The 18,083-nt window shown below is 45.3% G+C and overlaps 1 protein-coding gene across 1 annotated transcript in view; it reads right to left on the reverse strand.

Annotated features, from left to right (window-relative positions):
• LOC109938442 (semaphorin-5B-like) overlaps window positions 1-18,083 on the reverse strand; it is a 197,476-nt gene that overhangs the window by 113,762 nt on the left and 65,631 nt on the right. The window contains exons 5-6 of the mRNA XM_048599262.1: window positions 10,597-10,659; window positions 8,869-8,967 (exon numbers count right to left, since the gene is read on the reverse strand). Of these exons, the coding sequence (XP_048455219.1) occupies window positions 8,869-8,967; window positions 10,597-10,659 (162 nt within the window). The remainder of the gene's footprint in view (window positions 1-8,868; window positions 8,968-10,596; window positions 10,660-18,083) is intronic.

Genomic DNA, 18,083 nt, shown 5'->3' on the forward strand with positions numbered 1-18,083 from the left:
TGAGAATACAGCTCCCATCCAATTCGGGCCTTTTGCAGATCACTAATTGCCTTCACCCCATTGTTATTGACTGTGCTTTCCACTGCTTTGGCAGAGATTACCTCCCTAAACTTCCCCGTCTCAATCTACCCTTCCCATCTCCTTTAAGGTGCCTTTTCTGACCTCTGCTGATAACTCTTTGTCTGCCACAATCTGGTCAATTCTAGTTGGCCAGAAGCACACTTCGGGTCATTTCCCTACATTACAAATCAGTGTTTTCTGTCCCAACATCACATTTCCACTTCTCCTTTCTCTTTCGTTCACGTAGAAAGCATCCCATAACATGCCGGCACTCTCGACTTCATTATGTTGGTTGTGACACGCAACAGCAGATTTCTAATGAGCGTACGTTACAAATTAAATCATGATTAACGAGTATCTGCACTGTGCTGGGGAAATGGATGTCATTCTCAAAGTCAGGAACAGAGGGACAATACTTCAGGTAAGCCTGTTTGCATGAAAAACTCGCATTGATATAGTGACCTCATGATGTTACAAAGTGTTTTAACAGCCAAAAGGGTACGTTAAAGTCTAATATTACTGACAAGGAAACAGGGCAGCTGATTGGTGAACAAGGCTCCAGGGTGGAAAATTGGAAAATCCTAAAATCTCCTGCTTTCCAGAAGCTTGTGCTGTTTGCCCTAATATCTCGTCATGTAGGTCAGTGTCAGATTGTATTTGATAGTCACTGCTACGGAGCGCCTTGGGACAGGTCACAACGTGAAAGGTGCTATGTAAGCGAAAGTTGTTGCTACTTCAAGTGGCTGAGCAGATAATCTGTGCTTTTCAGGATGTTGGCAGAGGGATAAAAATCGGGCAGGAGACGAAGGAAGAGGAACTCTGCTCATCTTTGCAATAGTTCAATGGACTGCTTTTACATCCACCTTAGGTACGGGCCCTGCTCTTCCAAATGCCAAAGGAGAAAGCCACGCAGAAAGAATATTTATATAAAGCAGACAGGCGATGAAGGAATGTCACCTTGACATTGTCTGGCATCATCAATCACCGCTAGCCACCATTTGCTGGCAGCTGTAAGAAATAAAGTGACTGCATTTGAATAATGAAATCATCTGTGATTGAATTCATCCTTTCCATTGCCTCCACCTCCACTTTAATATTCATGGCAAATATTTAAGGAACAGATGATCGATGTGACTCGATGCTCTCGGTGGTTAAGGACATATCCCCAAATAGGTCTTTGACTCCGGAATGCAAGTAATTGCTCTGAAGTCCAGGACACATGCCTGGAAAACCATATATAATGACGTGTCACCTTGACTATCCACAAGAGTGTTGCCCATACCCAACTTAGCCCATGCTTGCAAACCTCAGGACCACCATGTCCAACATTAGATGTGAATCTGTAACTGGACCATAATTACTAATTACTAAATAATCCTGACTCTGCTAAAAATGGCACCATGCACTGATTTAGCAGGCCATGCGTATGCTCACTCAGTTCAGAGCACGCAGAGTTAACATTTCAAGTCTAATGAAGTTCCGTAGAAGAGCCATATCAGATTCAAAATATTAACTCTGTCCTTCTCTCTCCACAGATGACTGGTTTCTTCAGTGCTCCATTTGCTTCAGCAAACCAGAGATTCAGGTAATGCTCCATGGCAGATGGCAGAATTTGAACACTCTGGAAATAGAAGTCCAATGATGACCTTGAAAACCACCATCAACTGTAAAACCATCTTGACTAATGATCTTGGGGAAGGAAATACGTCACCGCAATTCAGAACGGGAGTTGGCCATTTGGCCCTTCAAGCCTACTCCACTATTCAATTTGATCACAGCTGATCATTCAACTCATCATTCTATTCCCAATTACATCCAATACTCATTGATCCCCTTAGCCTTAAGAACTATATCTAATTCTTTTTGAAAACACTCAATGTTTTGGCCTCAACTGCTTTCTGTAGCATCCTTATTACTACAGTAATGTGGTGGATTCTTAACTGCCCTCTGAAATGGCCTAACAAACCCCTCAGTTGTATCAAAGTGCTAAACAGACCTCAAAGGAATGAAAGTAGACACCAACAAACTCAGCCCTGTCGACCCTGCAAAGTCCTCTTTGCTAACATGTGGTGGTTAGTCCCAAAATTGGGAGAGTTATCTCACAGGCAGTCATAGCCATGGAACTACACCTTACAGAAACTTTCCTAGACATCACCGTTACCAGCAGAGATAGTGGCTCAGTCATGAGGGAGTTACACTGAACATCTTCATCAATGAGTCTGGACCCCATCAAATCTGTCCATGATGGTATCATTAAGAGTGACGACTGCACAGTCCTTGTGGAGCCCAATTCCCAACTTTACTTTGAGGATAACCTCCATCGTGTTGTGTGGCACTATCACCATGCGAGGTGGGACAGACTTTGCACAGATCTAGCAACTCAAGACTGGGCATCCATGAGGCACTGTGGGCCATCAACAGCAGCAGAATTGTACTCCAGCACAATCTGTAACCTCATGGCCCGGCATATACCCACTCAACCATTACCATCAAGCAAGGGGATCAACCCTGGTTCAATGGACAGGAGCAGAACCTGTCTTAATATGAGGTGCCAACCTGGTGAAGCTACAACACAGGGCAACTTGTGTGTCAAACAACATAAGCAACAAGTGATAGACAGAGCTAAGCAATCCCACAACCAATGAATTAGATCTAAACTCTGCAGTCCTGCCACACCCAGTCGTGAATGGTAGTGGATAATTAAACAACTTACTGGAGGAGGAGCATCCACAAATATCCCCATCCTCAATTATGGAAGAGCCCAGCACATCTGTGCAAAAGATAAGGCTAATACATTTGCACCAATCTTCAGCCACAAGTGCCAAGTGGATGATCCACCTCGGACTCCTCCAGAGGTCCCTTGTGTCATAGATGACATTCTTCAGCCAATTCAATTCAGTCCACCAGATACCATGTGAAGGCATTGGATCATGCAAAGTCTATGGTCCGTGACAACATTCTGACGATAGCACTGAAGATTTGTGGAAAATTGCCCAGGCATGTCCTGTACACAAAATGTAGGAGAAATCAAACCCGGCCAATTACCGTCACATCAGTCTACTCTCAAACATCGAGTGATGGAAGGGATCAACAGCAGTGCTATCAAGCAGCCTTTCTGTCTTTCAACAGCACAGGGCCCAATCATTTTCCAGCTCCTTCCAAGTCTGAAGAACAGCATACTGGACTCAGAACAGCGATTCTGTTTCTCTCTCCACAGACCTGCTGAGTTTCTCCAGCACTTTGTTTTTCATTCAGATTTCCAGCACCTGTGTTTATTTCTTTTTATCAGCAGAGACCTGCATTTATATAGCACCATTCATGACCTCAAGATGGTCCAAGGCACTTTATAGCCAATTAATTACCTTTTGAAGTTTAGTCAATTTTCATACAGCAAGCTCCCACAATCAGAAATGTGATTATTGTGGTTTGATTTTTTTTAAGCAACATTTGTCAGGGAACCAGACAGAACTTCCGTTTCTTCTTTGAATAGTGGCATGATATACTCATGGAATGAGAGGACAGCCGGGCCTTGGTTTAATGCTTCTTTTCTTCATTGTTTCATCGGATGTGGGCTGTATCTGTCAGCAGGGTGGACTTCATAGAGTATGAGTTCCCTGATTGGGGCTGTTAATCTGGTCCAATCAGGGAGCCCCGGCTGACAGATATAAACAGGGGTGTCAGAGGTTCTGTTCCCTCTGAGAGCTGGCGCTGAGGGAGCTGGACCAGGTTAAAGGACTCTCCACGTGTAAATAAAGGGTGACTTGGTGATGGGGTACCAGCCTCTGTGGAGTTATTTTGTGGGTATCACTGGAATTCATTGTCCATTACAAGGCCCTTGAACCGAACGACCAGCTCGGTCAGCTCAGGGGGCAGTTAAGAAACAACCACATTGCTATGAATCTGGGGTCATGTGTAAACCAGACCTGGTAAGGATGAGAGATCTAATTTCCTAAGGGGCTTCACTCAACCAGATGCAACTTTTTTATAACAATCAGTGACAGTTTCATAGTCACCATCGCTGAGACTAATTCCAGATTTATCAACTGAATTTAAATTCCACCAGATGCCATGGTGAGATTTAAACCAATGTCTCCTCAGCGTTAGCCTGGAGGCCAGTGAGATTATGAGTCCAATGTGACTACCAGCTCTCATCAAAAAAGCCAGCACCTCTGACACTGCAGCACTCACTCAGTACTTCAAACAGGAGTGGCAGCCTAAACTTTTAACTTGATCGAGACTTGAACCCTTAACTTTCTGACTCAGAGACGGAAGAGCTGACCATCAACCTTCAGATATGCACTAGTGATGAAACGGCGTGCAAACACTAGGAATGAGATTAGAGTAGTCGCTGGTTGTTTTTTGACTTGATGGGCTGAAGGGTTTTTTTTTTCTTTGCTGTAGACTTCTAATAAGGGAAGGTCACTAAACACCGCTGAGGAACAAAGGGACCTTGGTGTATAAGTCCATAGATCCCTCAAGGTATCAGCACAGGTAGACAGGGTGATGAAGGAGGAGGCTTGCCTTCATTAGCCGTGGTGTAGAATATAGAAGCAAGGAAGTCTTTTTACAACTTTATAAAATATTGGTTGGGCCATGGATGGAATACTGTGTACAGTTCTGGTTGCCACACTAACAGAAGGGCCTGATTGTGCTGGAGAGAGTGCAGAGGAGATTCACCAGGATGTTACCTGGGAGGGCAAGTTTCAATTATATGGAGAGACTGGATAGGCTAGGTTTGTTTTCCCTGGAGCAAACTTGGCTGAGGGAGGATCTGATTGAGATATATAAAACAGAGGGGCATAAACAGAGTAGATAAACAGATCCTTTCCCCATAGCTGACATGTCTAAGAACACAGGACAGAAGTTTAAGGTGAGGAGTAAGTGGCTTAGAGGGGATCTGAGGAAATATTTTTTCACCCAGATGGTGGTAGGACTATGGAATATGTTGCCCGAGAAGGTGTTTGAGGCAGGTACACTCACAACATGTAAGAAACATCTGTACAAGCACTTAAAATGTTCGCACATTGCAGGCTATGGACCAAGTGCAGGTAAATGAGATAGTGGCATTTGGTGTTTGCCGGTCAGCATAGATATTGTGGGCCGAAGGGCCTGTTTCCATGCTGCATGATTCTATGACACAGTCAAACTCACTCACATTTTGTCTGCGATGCAGTGAATTTCTCATCTACACAGAGCACTTAGAACATAAGATCCTGATTCAGGCATAACATGTTCCTTCTTCCTTAAGCATTATGACATAAACTATGATCAACCCACTGCCAAATGTCACCTGGCGACAGCATCACCCTACATTAGTCTAATCACGTCAACGAGAGAATACAGTATTTTCTGCAGTGCTGAGATTTTCCTCTTAATTGAATCACTGAATGAATGATTAAATGGGCTGTGCTGTGATTTGTAAATTGGCCAGTGTTGCTGATAATTCCTAGAAATTTGGCTCCTCTTTCATTTTAATAAACTGCCTGAGAATCAAGCGGAACACGCATGGTTGAGTTATTTAATTCTGTCTGTAAAAACCCATCAGATATATGAAAAGCAAAACGGAAAAATCGCCCCACCTGGTTCTGAATTTGTTAATGTGCGGGAAAAGCTGGCAAGATTACATTTATGTTCCACTTCTGGCTGCCCCCCTGAGAAACTAGTGGTGACACACTCTTGAGCTGGTTCAGCCTAATGATGGTGGCCCTCTCATAATAAGGGATTTGGTGATATTGATTCAATGACCTGAAGGAATCAATATCACTAAGTGACTCAATGACTGTAAAGGATCAAGAATACAGCTTGGAGCTGATGATGCTCCCCCCGCCGATAGTGTCTTCTTGTCTTTCTTGACAGTACGGGTCACAGGCTGAGGAAGGTTCTGTTGAATTAATCTTGACAAGTCACTGCATCATGCAAACCAACCTTCCATCCATTGACTCCATCTGTGCTTCTCGCTGCCTCGGAAAGACAGCCAACATCATCAAAGACCCTCCCACCCCGGTTATAATCTCTTCCAACCTCTTCCATCGGCAGAAGATACAAAAGTTTAAACACACATACCAACAGGTTCAAGAATGGCTTCTTCCCCGCCGTTAGTAGATTTCTGAATGGGCCTCTCAAATTTTAAATTTAATGTTGATCTCGCTCTTTGTGCACCTTCTCTACATTGTAACATTGTACTCCTCGGTCTGTTCTATTACCCTGGTGAGATGTATGGTGTATGGTGAGATCTGCCTGTACTGCACGCAGAATGAAACTTATCACTGTACCTAGGTACATATGACAACAATAAATCAAACCAATTCAAGGTATCCTGTATGCATTACACTCTATACTAAAAGGTGTCAGTAGTGCAGAGGAATTATATTGAGCCCAAGGGCAGGAATACCAAACAAAAGAAACACCCTGCCCCGGAGAATCCATTTGTTCAACGCAGCTTCATCAAAGTGCAGGAAAGCTACACTGAGTAGTCAGGGCTGCATCACTTTATTCTGTTAACATGCACATATCTCCTGACCCACTGGGACAGTAGTCCTTACCCAGTCTGGGCTGCACATGATTTTCCTAATTTTTAGACTCTGTACCCCACTAGTTCTAGAATCCCCAACCAAAGTTTATCTTCATCTACCCTGTCTTGTCCTATCAATATCTTGAAGAGTTACCACGAGGCGTGATAAATAAGTTGAACCAGTGTATGAGACATCCCTGTTTCTCTGGCCCAAAACTCACATTTCTGCCTAAATCCAATGTATTAGCTGCATCCCTCTTTGAGCCAGGGCAGGCTATACTTACCAGTATTTCATATCCAAGGAATCAAGTGGGGCATTATTAAGGGCTATGTGCCAAAGGCATTAGTCCACAAATCAGCCACAATCTCATTGAATGGCCTACTCCTGTTCCTAGTGCTATGCATTTAAATCCAACCAGCTTTGTTGTGGGATTTGAACCAAAGTATTACCTTGAGGTTCTGTATTCTAGCCCAGTGACATTACTGCTATGCTACTATTTCAGAAAGCTATTGAGAAGGACGGGTATAAAATCGTGAGGGGCAGAGATAGGATGAAGGCATATAGTCTTTTTTCCCAGGGATGGGGAATTGAAAAGTAGAGGGCATAGGTTTAAAGTGAGAGGGGATAGATTTAAGGAGGACCTGAGGGGCAACTTCTTCACACAGAGAGTGGTGCGTATATGGAATGGGCTGCCAGAGAAAGTGGTTGAGGCATGTACAATGGCAACATTTAAAAAACATTTAGATAGGTACATGGATGGGAAAGGTTTAGAGGGATATGGACCAAATGTGGGCAGTTGAAACTACCTGAGTGGGCACCATGGTCAGCATGGACAGTTTGGGCCAAAGGGCCTGTTTCCATGCTGTATTACTCTATGACTCCATGACATGGGATTGGGGCCAATACACTGGCATGGAGTGAGAACCGGTTAATAGGCAGAAAACAAAGAATGTGTCATTCTCAGTGGACAGGCTGTGAGTGGGGGATACTGTAAGAATCAGTGCTTGGCTCCTAGCCGTTCACAGTGTTTATCACTGATTTCAGTGAGGGAATCAAATGTAACCTTTACCGCTCTGCAGGTGACACAAGACCAGGTGGAAGTGGAAGCTGTGAGGAGGATGCTTCAGGATGATTTGGAAAGGCTGAGTAGACAAAAAGATTTGGCTGATAGAACAGTGTGGAGAAATATGAGGTTATCCACCTTGAGGAAAAGTGCCCCTTGTGGGGTATTCCTACACACGACTTTATGCAGTATGTGCCCAGCTTGGATTGAGCCTGTCACCAGCCAACACATGGCCAGTGGACATTAAAAACCACTGGTTGGTCAGGCAAGCCCATAGAACTATGTGCCCTAGTGAGGGGTCATGTCTCTCAGAGTCAGAGAGCCACAAAGACATAGAGATGTACAGCATGGAAACAGACCCCACAACATGGCACAGTGGCTCAGTGGCTAGCACTGCTGCCTCACAGTGCTAGGTACCTGGGTTTTATCCCAACCTTGGGGGACTGTGTGGAGTTTGCACATTCTCCCTGTGTCTGCATGGGTTTCCTCCAACAGTCCAAAGATGTATAGGTTCGGTGGGTAAGCCATAGGAAACACAGGATGATACAGTAGGGGTATGGGTCTGGGTTGGATGCTCTTCACAGGGTTTGTGTGACTCGATGGGCTGATTGGCCTGCTTCCACACTGTAGGGACCCTACAAGTCCAACTTATCCATGCTGACCAGGTATCCTAAATTAATCTAGACCCATGTCCCTCTAAACCCTTCCTATTCATATACCCACCCAGATGCCTTTTAAATGTTGTAATTGTACCAGACTCCACCACTTCCTCTGGCAGCTCATTCCATACACCAACCACCCTCTGCATGAAAAAGCCGCCCCTTTGGTCCCTTTTAAATCTTTCCCCTCTCACCTTAAACCTATGCCCTCTAGTTTTGGACTCAGCCTCCAATGCTCCAGGGAAAATAGTCCCAGCCTATTCAGCATCTCCCTATAGCTCAAACCCTCCAACCCTGACAACATCCTTGTAAATATTTTCTGAACCCTTTCAAGTTTCAAGACATCTTTCCAGTAGCAGGCAGACCAGAATTGAACACTGTATTCCAAAAGTGACCTAACCAATGCCCTGTACAGCTGCAACATGACCTCCCAATGCGCTGACCAATAAAGAAAGAGGAAGAGGAAAGCAGAAAAAAACAGTCAGCAAATAACATTTCTGAATTGGTCATTAGAACATCAGAGGAGCATTTTGTTTCAAGTGGCATAAAGGAAAGTCGGCAGGGCTTTTTTTACCTGTCGGGAAGTGCAGGTCGGAGAAAATGCATTTGTTCCACACGCAAAAACATTCTTTCCGTTAATAAGCAGCACACGAATATAATTCTGACACTCGACCTGGAACAAGAGACAAGTGGTATGAGAGCTGTGTTGGACGCTGAATGTGCATTTAGAGCACATCTTGCACGGTGTCAGGCTACCCTTGATGATCTTGCAGTTAATCAAATACAGTGAAAGTGGAGGAGTTCCAAACACTCAGAAACATTAACTCTGTTTGACTCTGCACAGATGCTGCCAGACCCGCTGAGTTTCTCCAGCACCCTCTGTCTCTATTCCACTTGAATTGTAGTTGCTGTTATAATGCAGTCAATTTGTGTACAGTAAGCTCCCACTGTCAGCAATGTGATAATGACCATGTTATCTGCTTTTAAGGTTGATATGTGAGAGTGGCAGTTCTTCTTTGAAATAGTGGCCATGGGGCATTTTATATCCACCCTGACAGGACTGATGGGTATTTGGATGAGTATTTAATCTGAAAGACAGTACCGCTGACAGTGCAGCACTCTCTCTGTTCTACACTGGCATAGTTTTAGCCTAGACTTCAGTGCTCAAGATTACAAAATGGAACTTGTACCCCAAACTTTATGACTCCTGGTTGACTCATGGACAGAAATGAGGGATGACCAATAAGGTCAGAACGGGTATAGCTGAGGCCATTTAAGATGCCACAGGAAAGTGGATGGGCTAGTATTTAGGCAGATGAGATCAAATGGGCTGAAGAGCATGTCTCATGTCTGCCCAGCTTGTACCCTGCACTGTGGGACCCACTTATCATACTCATTGGATAAATTACATTGTAATTTACCCACCTTTATTGACCATGCAAATATAAAGTGACATGCAAATGAAGCAGGAAATGATGATGTAGGAAAAGAATTTTTCATTGAGTAAGTTGTTAGGAGCTGGAATGCACTGCCTGGAAATGTGGAGGTTGAATACAGGCTTTCAAGAGGGGCAATGGATGATGAGTTGGATAGAAATGGAATGCAACGGAAATGGGGAAAAGGCTGGTGATTGACAATAGCCAATAGAACTGGTGCAAGTACGATGGACTGAATGGCCTGTTTCTGCACCATAACCATTCTGTGAACAGTCTCCAAACTGGTACTTATGCCCAAGTGCACAGCAAAACAAATAGGGTTTTCTTTTCCTTTATTCATTCACAGGATGAGGGTGTCTCTGGCCAGGCAGCATTTATTGTCCATCCCTAATTGCCCAGAGGGCAGTTCAGAATCAACCACATTGCTGTGGGTCTGGAGTCACATGTAGGCCAGACCAGGTAAGGATGGCAGTTTCCTTCCCTAAAAGACATTAGTGAACCAGATGGATTTTTCCAACAATCAACAATGGATTCATGATCGTCATTAGATTCCTAATTCCAGATATTTTACTGAGTTCAAATTCCACCATCTGCAGGATTTGAACCCAAGTCCCCAGAACGTTATCTGGGTCTCTAGATTAACAGTGCAGCGATAATACCACTAGGCCATCACCTCTCCTGTTTCTTTATGAAAAGCATTTCTCAAAGACTTAAATTCAGTTCAAGCGAAACCACCCTAAAAAGGCCAGATTAAGCCAGTGTTTTGCAAATACTGAGAGAAACCGAAAAAGGATCAACTCTGGCAATAGTACCGTGGGGCTCTCATGATTAAATTACACAGTAACTGCATCGTGATGATAGTTTACCTCAGTCTTCCCTTTGCTCTGACAGGCTATCCTGGTGTCTTCTTCTGGTCCCCATTCTATTGCCTGGGAAAAGACAAGGTACAGGTCACACAACATGCTTCACCTTCCAAGAGCTTGGTTGTAAGGGCCGTCATGGGAGGGAGATGGGAAGAGGGACAGGGTGGGAAAAGAGGGGGGAGGCGGGAGGTGGATGGAGAAGGGGAACTGTAGAGAGAGTTGAAAGGAGAGGGGATGGAATTGTGGAGCTTAGGACGGGCAGGAGAGGCAGTGAAGGGGAGAAAGGCATGTGGGAAGAAGACAGGAATGAGGGCAGGAAGGGAGATGGGTAAGTCGGAGAGCAGGAGGGGGAAGAAAGAGGAAGGGAAGGCTGTTAGGGTGGAGAGGGGCAAAAGAGAGGAAAGAAAGGAAGAGGAGTGGATGAGGGAGTAAGAAAGATGTGGGGCAAGAAGGAAGGTAATTGTGGATGGGAGAAAGAACCAATGAACAGGAAATTAGGGGAGATGGAGGGAAAGGATGGAAAGGGCAAGGGGAAGATCTTCGCTCATACACAAGATGTGAGGAGAGTCCATGAATAAGACATTTGGCTAGCTTGCTGTGTGAACAGTGACAGGTAAAGTAATCCTTTGAAAACACTTAATAATCAGTAAATCAACAGAGAGAAAGGTTATCATTTCAAATAAACATGATGTCTGCAAACTGCTCACTCCATCATCAAGCAATGTCTTAGCCATTCACCCATTTGAAGCTAAAAGCAATCTCTAATTTTTATTTGAGGTAAACCTGAATTTTATTTGAGAAATCCTACCTCATGTAGCAGTGTACCATAGGGTTCCTACCCCAAGGGTCCACAGATTAATCAATACCGGGGGGGATCAGAGCCCAAAAACATCCACATTCCGAGTGAGAACACTGGACAGAGTGTGGGAGCAGGAACCTCAGGTAATTACTGCATTCCCTCAGACAAATTTCTCCTACCCCACTGAGAGGGCAAACAGTTTCCTGAAAGGCACTGTTCATTCAGCTGTCACATTGCTTCCTAAAGACTTTGTGAAGCTTGTTGTGATCACCAGGGAATGAATTGTACTGCAGAGAATGAAGCCCTTTCGACCCATTGAGCTTCTGCTAGTTCTTTGAAGCAGCTATCCAAACAATCCCATTCCTCTGTCCTTTCTGCATTGGCTTGCAAAGAAAATCCGCCCTTCCTGTAGTTATCCTGTCACGTACAGATGCTGAAACATACGAATCAGGAACAGACCATTTGGCCCCTCAGGCCTGCTACACCATTCAGCAAATGGGGAGTATTCCAAGACTACGTGGGGGATGGTGAGGGAGGAAAGGCTAAATGCCAACATACTGTAAGACCCTAAGAAATAACAGGGACTGGATGTATACGTGCATAAGTCATTAAAAGAGGGATATGGACCAAAGGCAGGTAGAAGGGTAATGTTCAGCACAGCATCATGGGCCAAAGGGCCCGTTCCAGTGCTATGCTGTTCCATGTTCTAAAAGAGGCAAGACAAGTGGAGCAAGCAATAAATAAAACAAACAGTATCCTGGGTATATTAAATAGAGGCATAGAGGACAAGAGCAAGGAAATGATGCTGACCTTGAATAAGAGACTTGTTAGACCTCATCTCGTCTGTGACACAAGAAATAGGAATGGGAGTCGGCCACTCGGCCCTTCAAACCTGCTCCACCATTCAATAGGATCATGGCTGATCTGACATTCCACAAGTCCACTTTCCTGGCCTTTTCCCAGAGCCTTTGATTCCCCGACTAGTCAGGAATCTATCTATCTCAGCCCTAATATACCCCAGGACTCAGCCCTAACAGCTCCCGGTAGCAAGAGCAGGGTTCACTGCTCGTTCGGACTGGGAAGGGTTGGGGGTGGTGGTGCTGGTGGGATGGGGAAGCCTGGACTCAGGACTTGTCTCCTTGACCTAGCCATGATTGAAGATGATGGCAGTGTCAGTCGGACAAAGAGCACAAGATAAAGAAAAGCCAAAAGAACTGCGGATGCCGTAAATCAGGAACAAAAACAAAGTTGCTGGAAAAGGCAAGATAAAGAAGGTTTTTGAATCTGTGACTCCATTTCCCACCCTCCCTACTGACTGTTAAAGCAGGTTAACCTAAAGCCCACAATGAACATGGGCAGGTCTAATCCATGCTTTTCTGCTATTTCCGTGCCCCTGCATGTTACCAGGAATTTTCTGTTAAATTCCGATCCCCTGCAGTAGAGTCAGTGGGGTGAGTAACAAGTGACCACCATGTGATTGGTGATTCTCTCTGACCATTTACGCGGTGGAGTTTTGTTTTGCATTGTCGGAGCACATGGGCAGGCGGAAGGAATTCAAAGGGGACATTACTTATTGAAGCCTCTGGTGCGCAGAGGTCAGGTTTGTCCAATGTGCTGAATTAGCTGCAGGAGACCAGGTCTCCAACTGCTGGGGTGGGGAGGGGGGAGTGAGTTGGGGAGGTGGGGTCTCAGAGCAGGTCACCAAGTGAATGGGCAGCCAGGGGTATCGAAACGTGAAAGAAAAGGCAAAAAAAATGTGTTTGTCTCAGGTTTCCCCGGACAACCCCATTCAGCCTTAAAGCGTGAAGGGCACAAGACACTCTAAACACCGTCCAGTACGTTACAGCAGCCCCACAGGGGACTCCGAAATCTGGAGGCAAGTGCAGGAAAAGCGAGGAGAACGGCAGAGGGTGGGCTAGAGTGAGGCGGGGGGGTGCATGTGAGTGGGAAGAGGGGCAACAAAAAAGGGGATAAGCATTTGCGAGTGGAAGTGAGATAAGTTTTAGGGTGGGTCACATAGTCATACAGTCATACAACATGGAAACAGACCCCTCTGTACAACCAGTTCATGCCAACCATAATCCCAAACTAAACTAGTCCCACTTGCCTGCTCCTGGCCCATATCCTTCCAAACATTTCTTATTCACATTCTTATCCAAATGTCTTTTAAATGTTGTAACTATCCACATCCAACACTTCATCTGGAAGTTCTTTCCGCGCATGAACCACCCTCTGTGCAAAAAAATTGCCCTTCATGTCTTTTTTAAATCTTTCTGCTCTCACCTTAAAAATATGTCCCCTAGTCTTGAGTTCCCCTACTCTAAGGAAAAGACACCTGCCATTCACCTTATCTATACTCCTCATGATTTTATAAACCTCTATCAGGTCACCTCTCAACCTCCTATGCTCCAGTGAAAAAATATCCCTACCTATCCAGCCTCTCCTTATAACTCAAACCCTCCATTCCCAGCAACATCCTGGTAAATACTTTCTTAATCTTCTCCAGTTTAATATATATCTTCCTATAACAGGGCAACCAGAACTGGACACAGTATTCCAGAAGAGGCCTCACCAATGTTCTGTACAACCTCAACATGACATCCGAACTCCTATACTCAAAGGTCTGGGAAATGAAGGCAAGTGTGCTAAACACCTTCTTAACCTCCCTGTCTACATGTGACACAAACTTCAAAGAATTATGTAGCTGAACCCCTAGGTCTGTCTGTTCTGCAACACTACTCATGGCCCTAATTTTAATTGTATAAGCCCTGCCCTTGTCCGTTTTATCAAAATGCAAAACCTCGCATTTATCCAAATTAAGCTCCATTTGCCAAGGGCAAGAGGATCATAGAGGAGGAGTTTGACAGAATTTTTTTTTAACTCATTCACAGGAAATTGCTGGCCAGGCCAGTAATTATTGTCCATCCCTAATTGCCCAGAGGGCGGTTAAAAGTCAACCACATTGCGGTGGGTCTGGAGTTACATGTAGGCCAGACCAGGTGAGGACATTAGTGAACCAGGTGAGTATTTTACTGACACTAGACTCCTTATGCCAGACTTTGATTAAACTTAAATTCCACTCTGGCAAGATTTGAAGCTAGCTGCCCAGAACATTATCCTCAGTTTCTAGATTAATAGTTGAGTCATGATACCACTAGGCCTGCCCCTAAGTGAGAGAGGTAGAAGTTGAGTGGGGGCAGATTTGGGGAGGGTGAGGGGTAGGAATAGGGTTGGGGAGGGGAAGAGGAAGTGTGGGGGAGGTGCTGAAGGAAACAGGATTGGTCAGGGACAGGAAAGTAGTGGATGCCAGAAGTGGGGAATGGGGTGGGGGTGGGGGGGCCGTGGAATCAGTTTCATGAATTCAGAAAGCCCTCAATCAAATTGAAACGCTCCAATGTTGATCCCGAATGGTGAGCTGGTTCATGGGCAGGATATAGTGATAGTAGGTTAATGGTCCTTTGACCTAAAAATACTTAGTCCAAATGACAGCATTGCTTTAACAAAAATATTGTTTCTCCTTTGCACAGATCTGTAACATCAATAATTTATCTGTGTATGATATATAAGGGAGGAGAAGAGCCAGTGAAAACAGGCAGACAGCAAAGAGACAGGTTGCAGGCTGTCATCAGGGGAATTAACTCTTAAACAACGATTACATGCTTCTCCTGTCACCCAAAAGACAGGTTGAATAAACTTGACCAGCCTCTGCCCTTTTCACATACACATTAATCACCCACCAACAGCTACCCCTTGACATAAACAGTGCTTGTCTCAGTACAAAAAGCAAAACAGGACTCAGACTGGGATCCCGGGGAGACTCAGACTGTGAGAGGCAGAAAGCGGGAGAGACAGAGAGAGAGAGAGTGTGAGAGACAGGGGGCGAGGGGACAGGTATGGGAGTGGGGGAAGGACGCGGGAGTGACTGATGGAATGGGTGAGTTGTTTTTCCTTTTTCCTTTTATGGGCCCTGGGGAAAGTGGCAAGGCCAGCATTTGTTGTCCATCCCTAATTACCCTCGAGCCTAGGACTGGCCCTGAAATTCCAGAGGGCAGTTGAGAGTCAACTACGTTGCCGTGGGTCTGGAGTCACGTTTAGGTCAGACCAGATAAGGATGGCAGATTTTGTTCCAAAAAAATACATCAGGTTTGGATTTCGATTTTTTTTTAGCACATGTACTCGAGTACAGGAATACAGGAGCGCAATGGAAAGTGTACAAAGTGTCTGTTCTCTGGTGCCATCATCCCCCGGCAGATGTTGCCCGCCTTGGGTTGATCTTGGCAATGCAACTGCCACCAGAGCTGCCGAGTCCCGAACTGGGCCCAAAATCGACACAAGGCCCACCTCGCCGAGGCAAGCCCAGTGCCTGGGCCTAGCTCACGTTGTTACCACTGACAGCTCCCGGGGCCGCCACTTCAGGAAAAGAAGCCGCCACATTAGTGAACCAGATGGGCGTTGGCGCAAGGTTCTGTGCACGTGGCACTAGGGTAAGGCCCTGCCAGCGAATAAAAATTTGGCGACAACCAAAAAACACACGATAGATACGCGGACAGAGTGATGAGTATTGATAGTCCCAGTTCTGAAGATGGGTCACCAGACTCGGAATGTTAAGTCTGTTTCTCTCTCCACAGATGCTGCCAGGTCAGCTGAGTTTCTCCAGCAATTCCTTGTTTCAGGATTGACACCAATACTGGCAAGAGGACAAACATACGCGATGAGAACTTTCTGCTGGGGTCAGCAAAAACACAGCCTCTTTAACAACAAGGATCACTGGCATTCAGACTGACTTTCAATTCCAGATTTATCAACTCAGGTGGCGACCACGGTGGGATTTAAATCCACGGCCACAGGGTATCAGTCTGGGCCTCTAGCCAGGCCATTACTGGTTCTCCACTGTCACTCCCGATGGTGTGTTATTGAGCTTGAGGGTGTGGTTGGTGAGCAAGGAGATCCGATGGTGTGCACGAGAGCCAGCAAGAGTCCATCTGAGACAGAGTTTGGCAGCAATTGTACAGGCGCCAAGGGGGAAAGAACATCATGGTGATGGCACAGCATCCACTACTCTGCCCCAGTGGTAGGGGTGATGTTGGGCGGCCCACTTGCCAATGGGCTAATTTACGCCCTCGAAGTTAAATGGATGGACGTTATGTTGAGGTTGTACATGACGTTGGTGAGGCTTCATCTGGAGAACAGTTTTGGTCACCCTGTTATAGGAGGGATCTTATTAAACTGGAGAGGGTTCAGAAGAGATTGACCAGAATGTTGCCAGGAATGGAGGGTTTGAGTCATCCAATTAGGATGGATAGGCTCAAAGTTTTTTTCACTGCAGCATAGGAGGTTGAGCAGTGACCTTACAGAGGTTTATAAAATCACAACGGGTATAGATAAGTTGAATGGCAGGTGTCTTTTCCTTGGAGTAGGGGATTTCAAGATGAGAGGGCATATTTTTAATGGTTTTAATATTTTTAAAGGTTTAAATAAAGACATGAAGGGCAATTTTTTTACACAGAGAGTGGTTTGTGTGTGGAATCAACTTCCAGAGAAAGTGATGGATGCAGGCACAGTTACAACGTTTGAAAGACACTTAGTTAAGTACATGAATAAGAAATGTTTGAAGGGATGTGGGCTAAACACAGGCAGGTGGGACGAGATTAGTTTGAGATTGTGGTCGGTATACACTGGTTGGACCGAAGGGTCTGTTTCCATACCATCTGACTCAATGAGTAGCCACTAAATAAGTCTTTCCATCCCTATCAGATATTACCGAAGGTGGGGGAAGTTGGTACCAAGTACTGCGTCCGGGTCTGTAGCAATTTGTCCAACCAGTCTCGCCAGTTTCCCCTTCCCACTCTCAATACCCCCCCATCCCAAACCCTGAAGGTTCCAGCCACCTGCAGTCCAGTTGGAGCTGCCTGCTGTACCCGCAGTGGCCATTGTTCTGTGTGGCGCTGCTCAATGGATTTTACTTGGAAGCAGTGCAAGCAGAGCTGGGTTCATCAAACCCCTGGAGAGCTCTCAGCCCTTTCTGTTTGCGGGAGTGCATGCGAGAGAAGGTGAGAGACAGGGGAGCATTCGAGAGTGTTTGCATGAGAATACCAAAAATAGTTTGTGTGTGAACACGAGTGAATATTTTGAAGGATGCATGAGCGTTTTTTTTTCCTTTATTGATTCACAGGGGGCATCACTGGCTAGGCAGCATTTATTGCCTATTCCTAATTGCCCAGAGGGCAGTTCAGAGTCAACCACATTGCTGTGGGTCTGGAGTCACATGTAGGCCAGACAAAGTAGGGATGGCAGTTTCCTTCCCTAAAGGACATTAGTGAACCAGATGGGTTTTTATGACAATTGACTCATGGTCATCATTAAATTCCTACTTCCAGATATTTATTGAATTCAAATTCCACCATATGCCATGGCAGGATTTGAACCCGGGTCCCCAGAATGATGTCTGGGTCTCTGGATTAACAGTCCAGCGATAATACCACTCGGCCATTGCCTCCCTGAGTGAGAGAAGATAAAAAAAGTATACCGGCCTGATAACATTCAGATAAAGCATCTTCAATTGTTTGTACTATGTTAAAGGCACTACATAAATGCAAAGAGATAACAAGGTGTAGAGCTGGATGAACACAGCAGGCCAAGCAGCATCAGAGGAGCAGGAAAGCTGACGTTTTGGGCCTAGACCCTTCTTCAG

The sequence above is a fragment of the Rhincodon typus genome, chromosome 7 (genome assembly GCF_021869965.1).
Source record: "Rhincodon typus isolate 14 chromosome 7, sRhiTyp1.1, whole genome shotgun sequence".
In the NCBI taxonomy this organism is placed as follows: Eukaryota; Metazoa; Chordata; class Chondrichthyes; order Orectolobiformes; family Rhincodontidae; genus Rhincodon; species Rhincodon typus.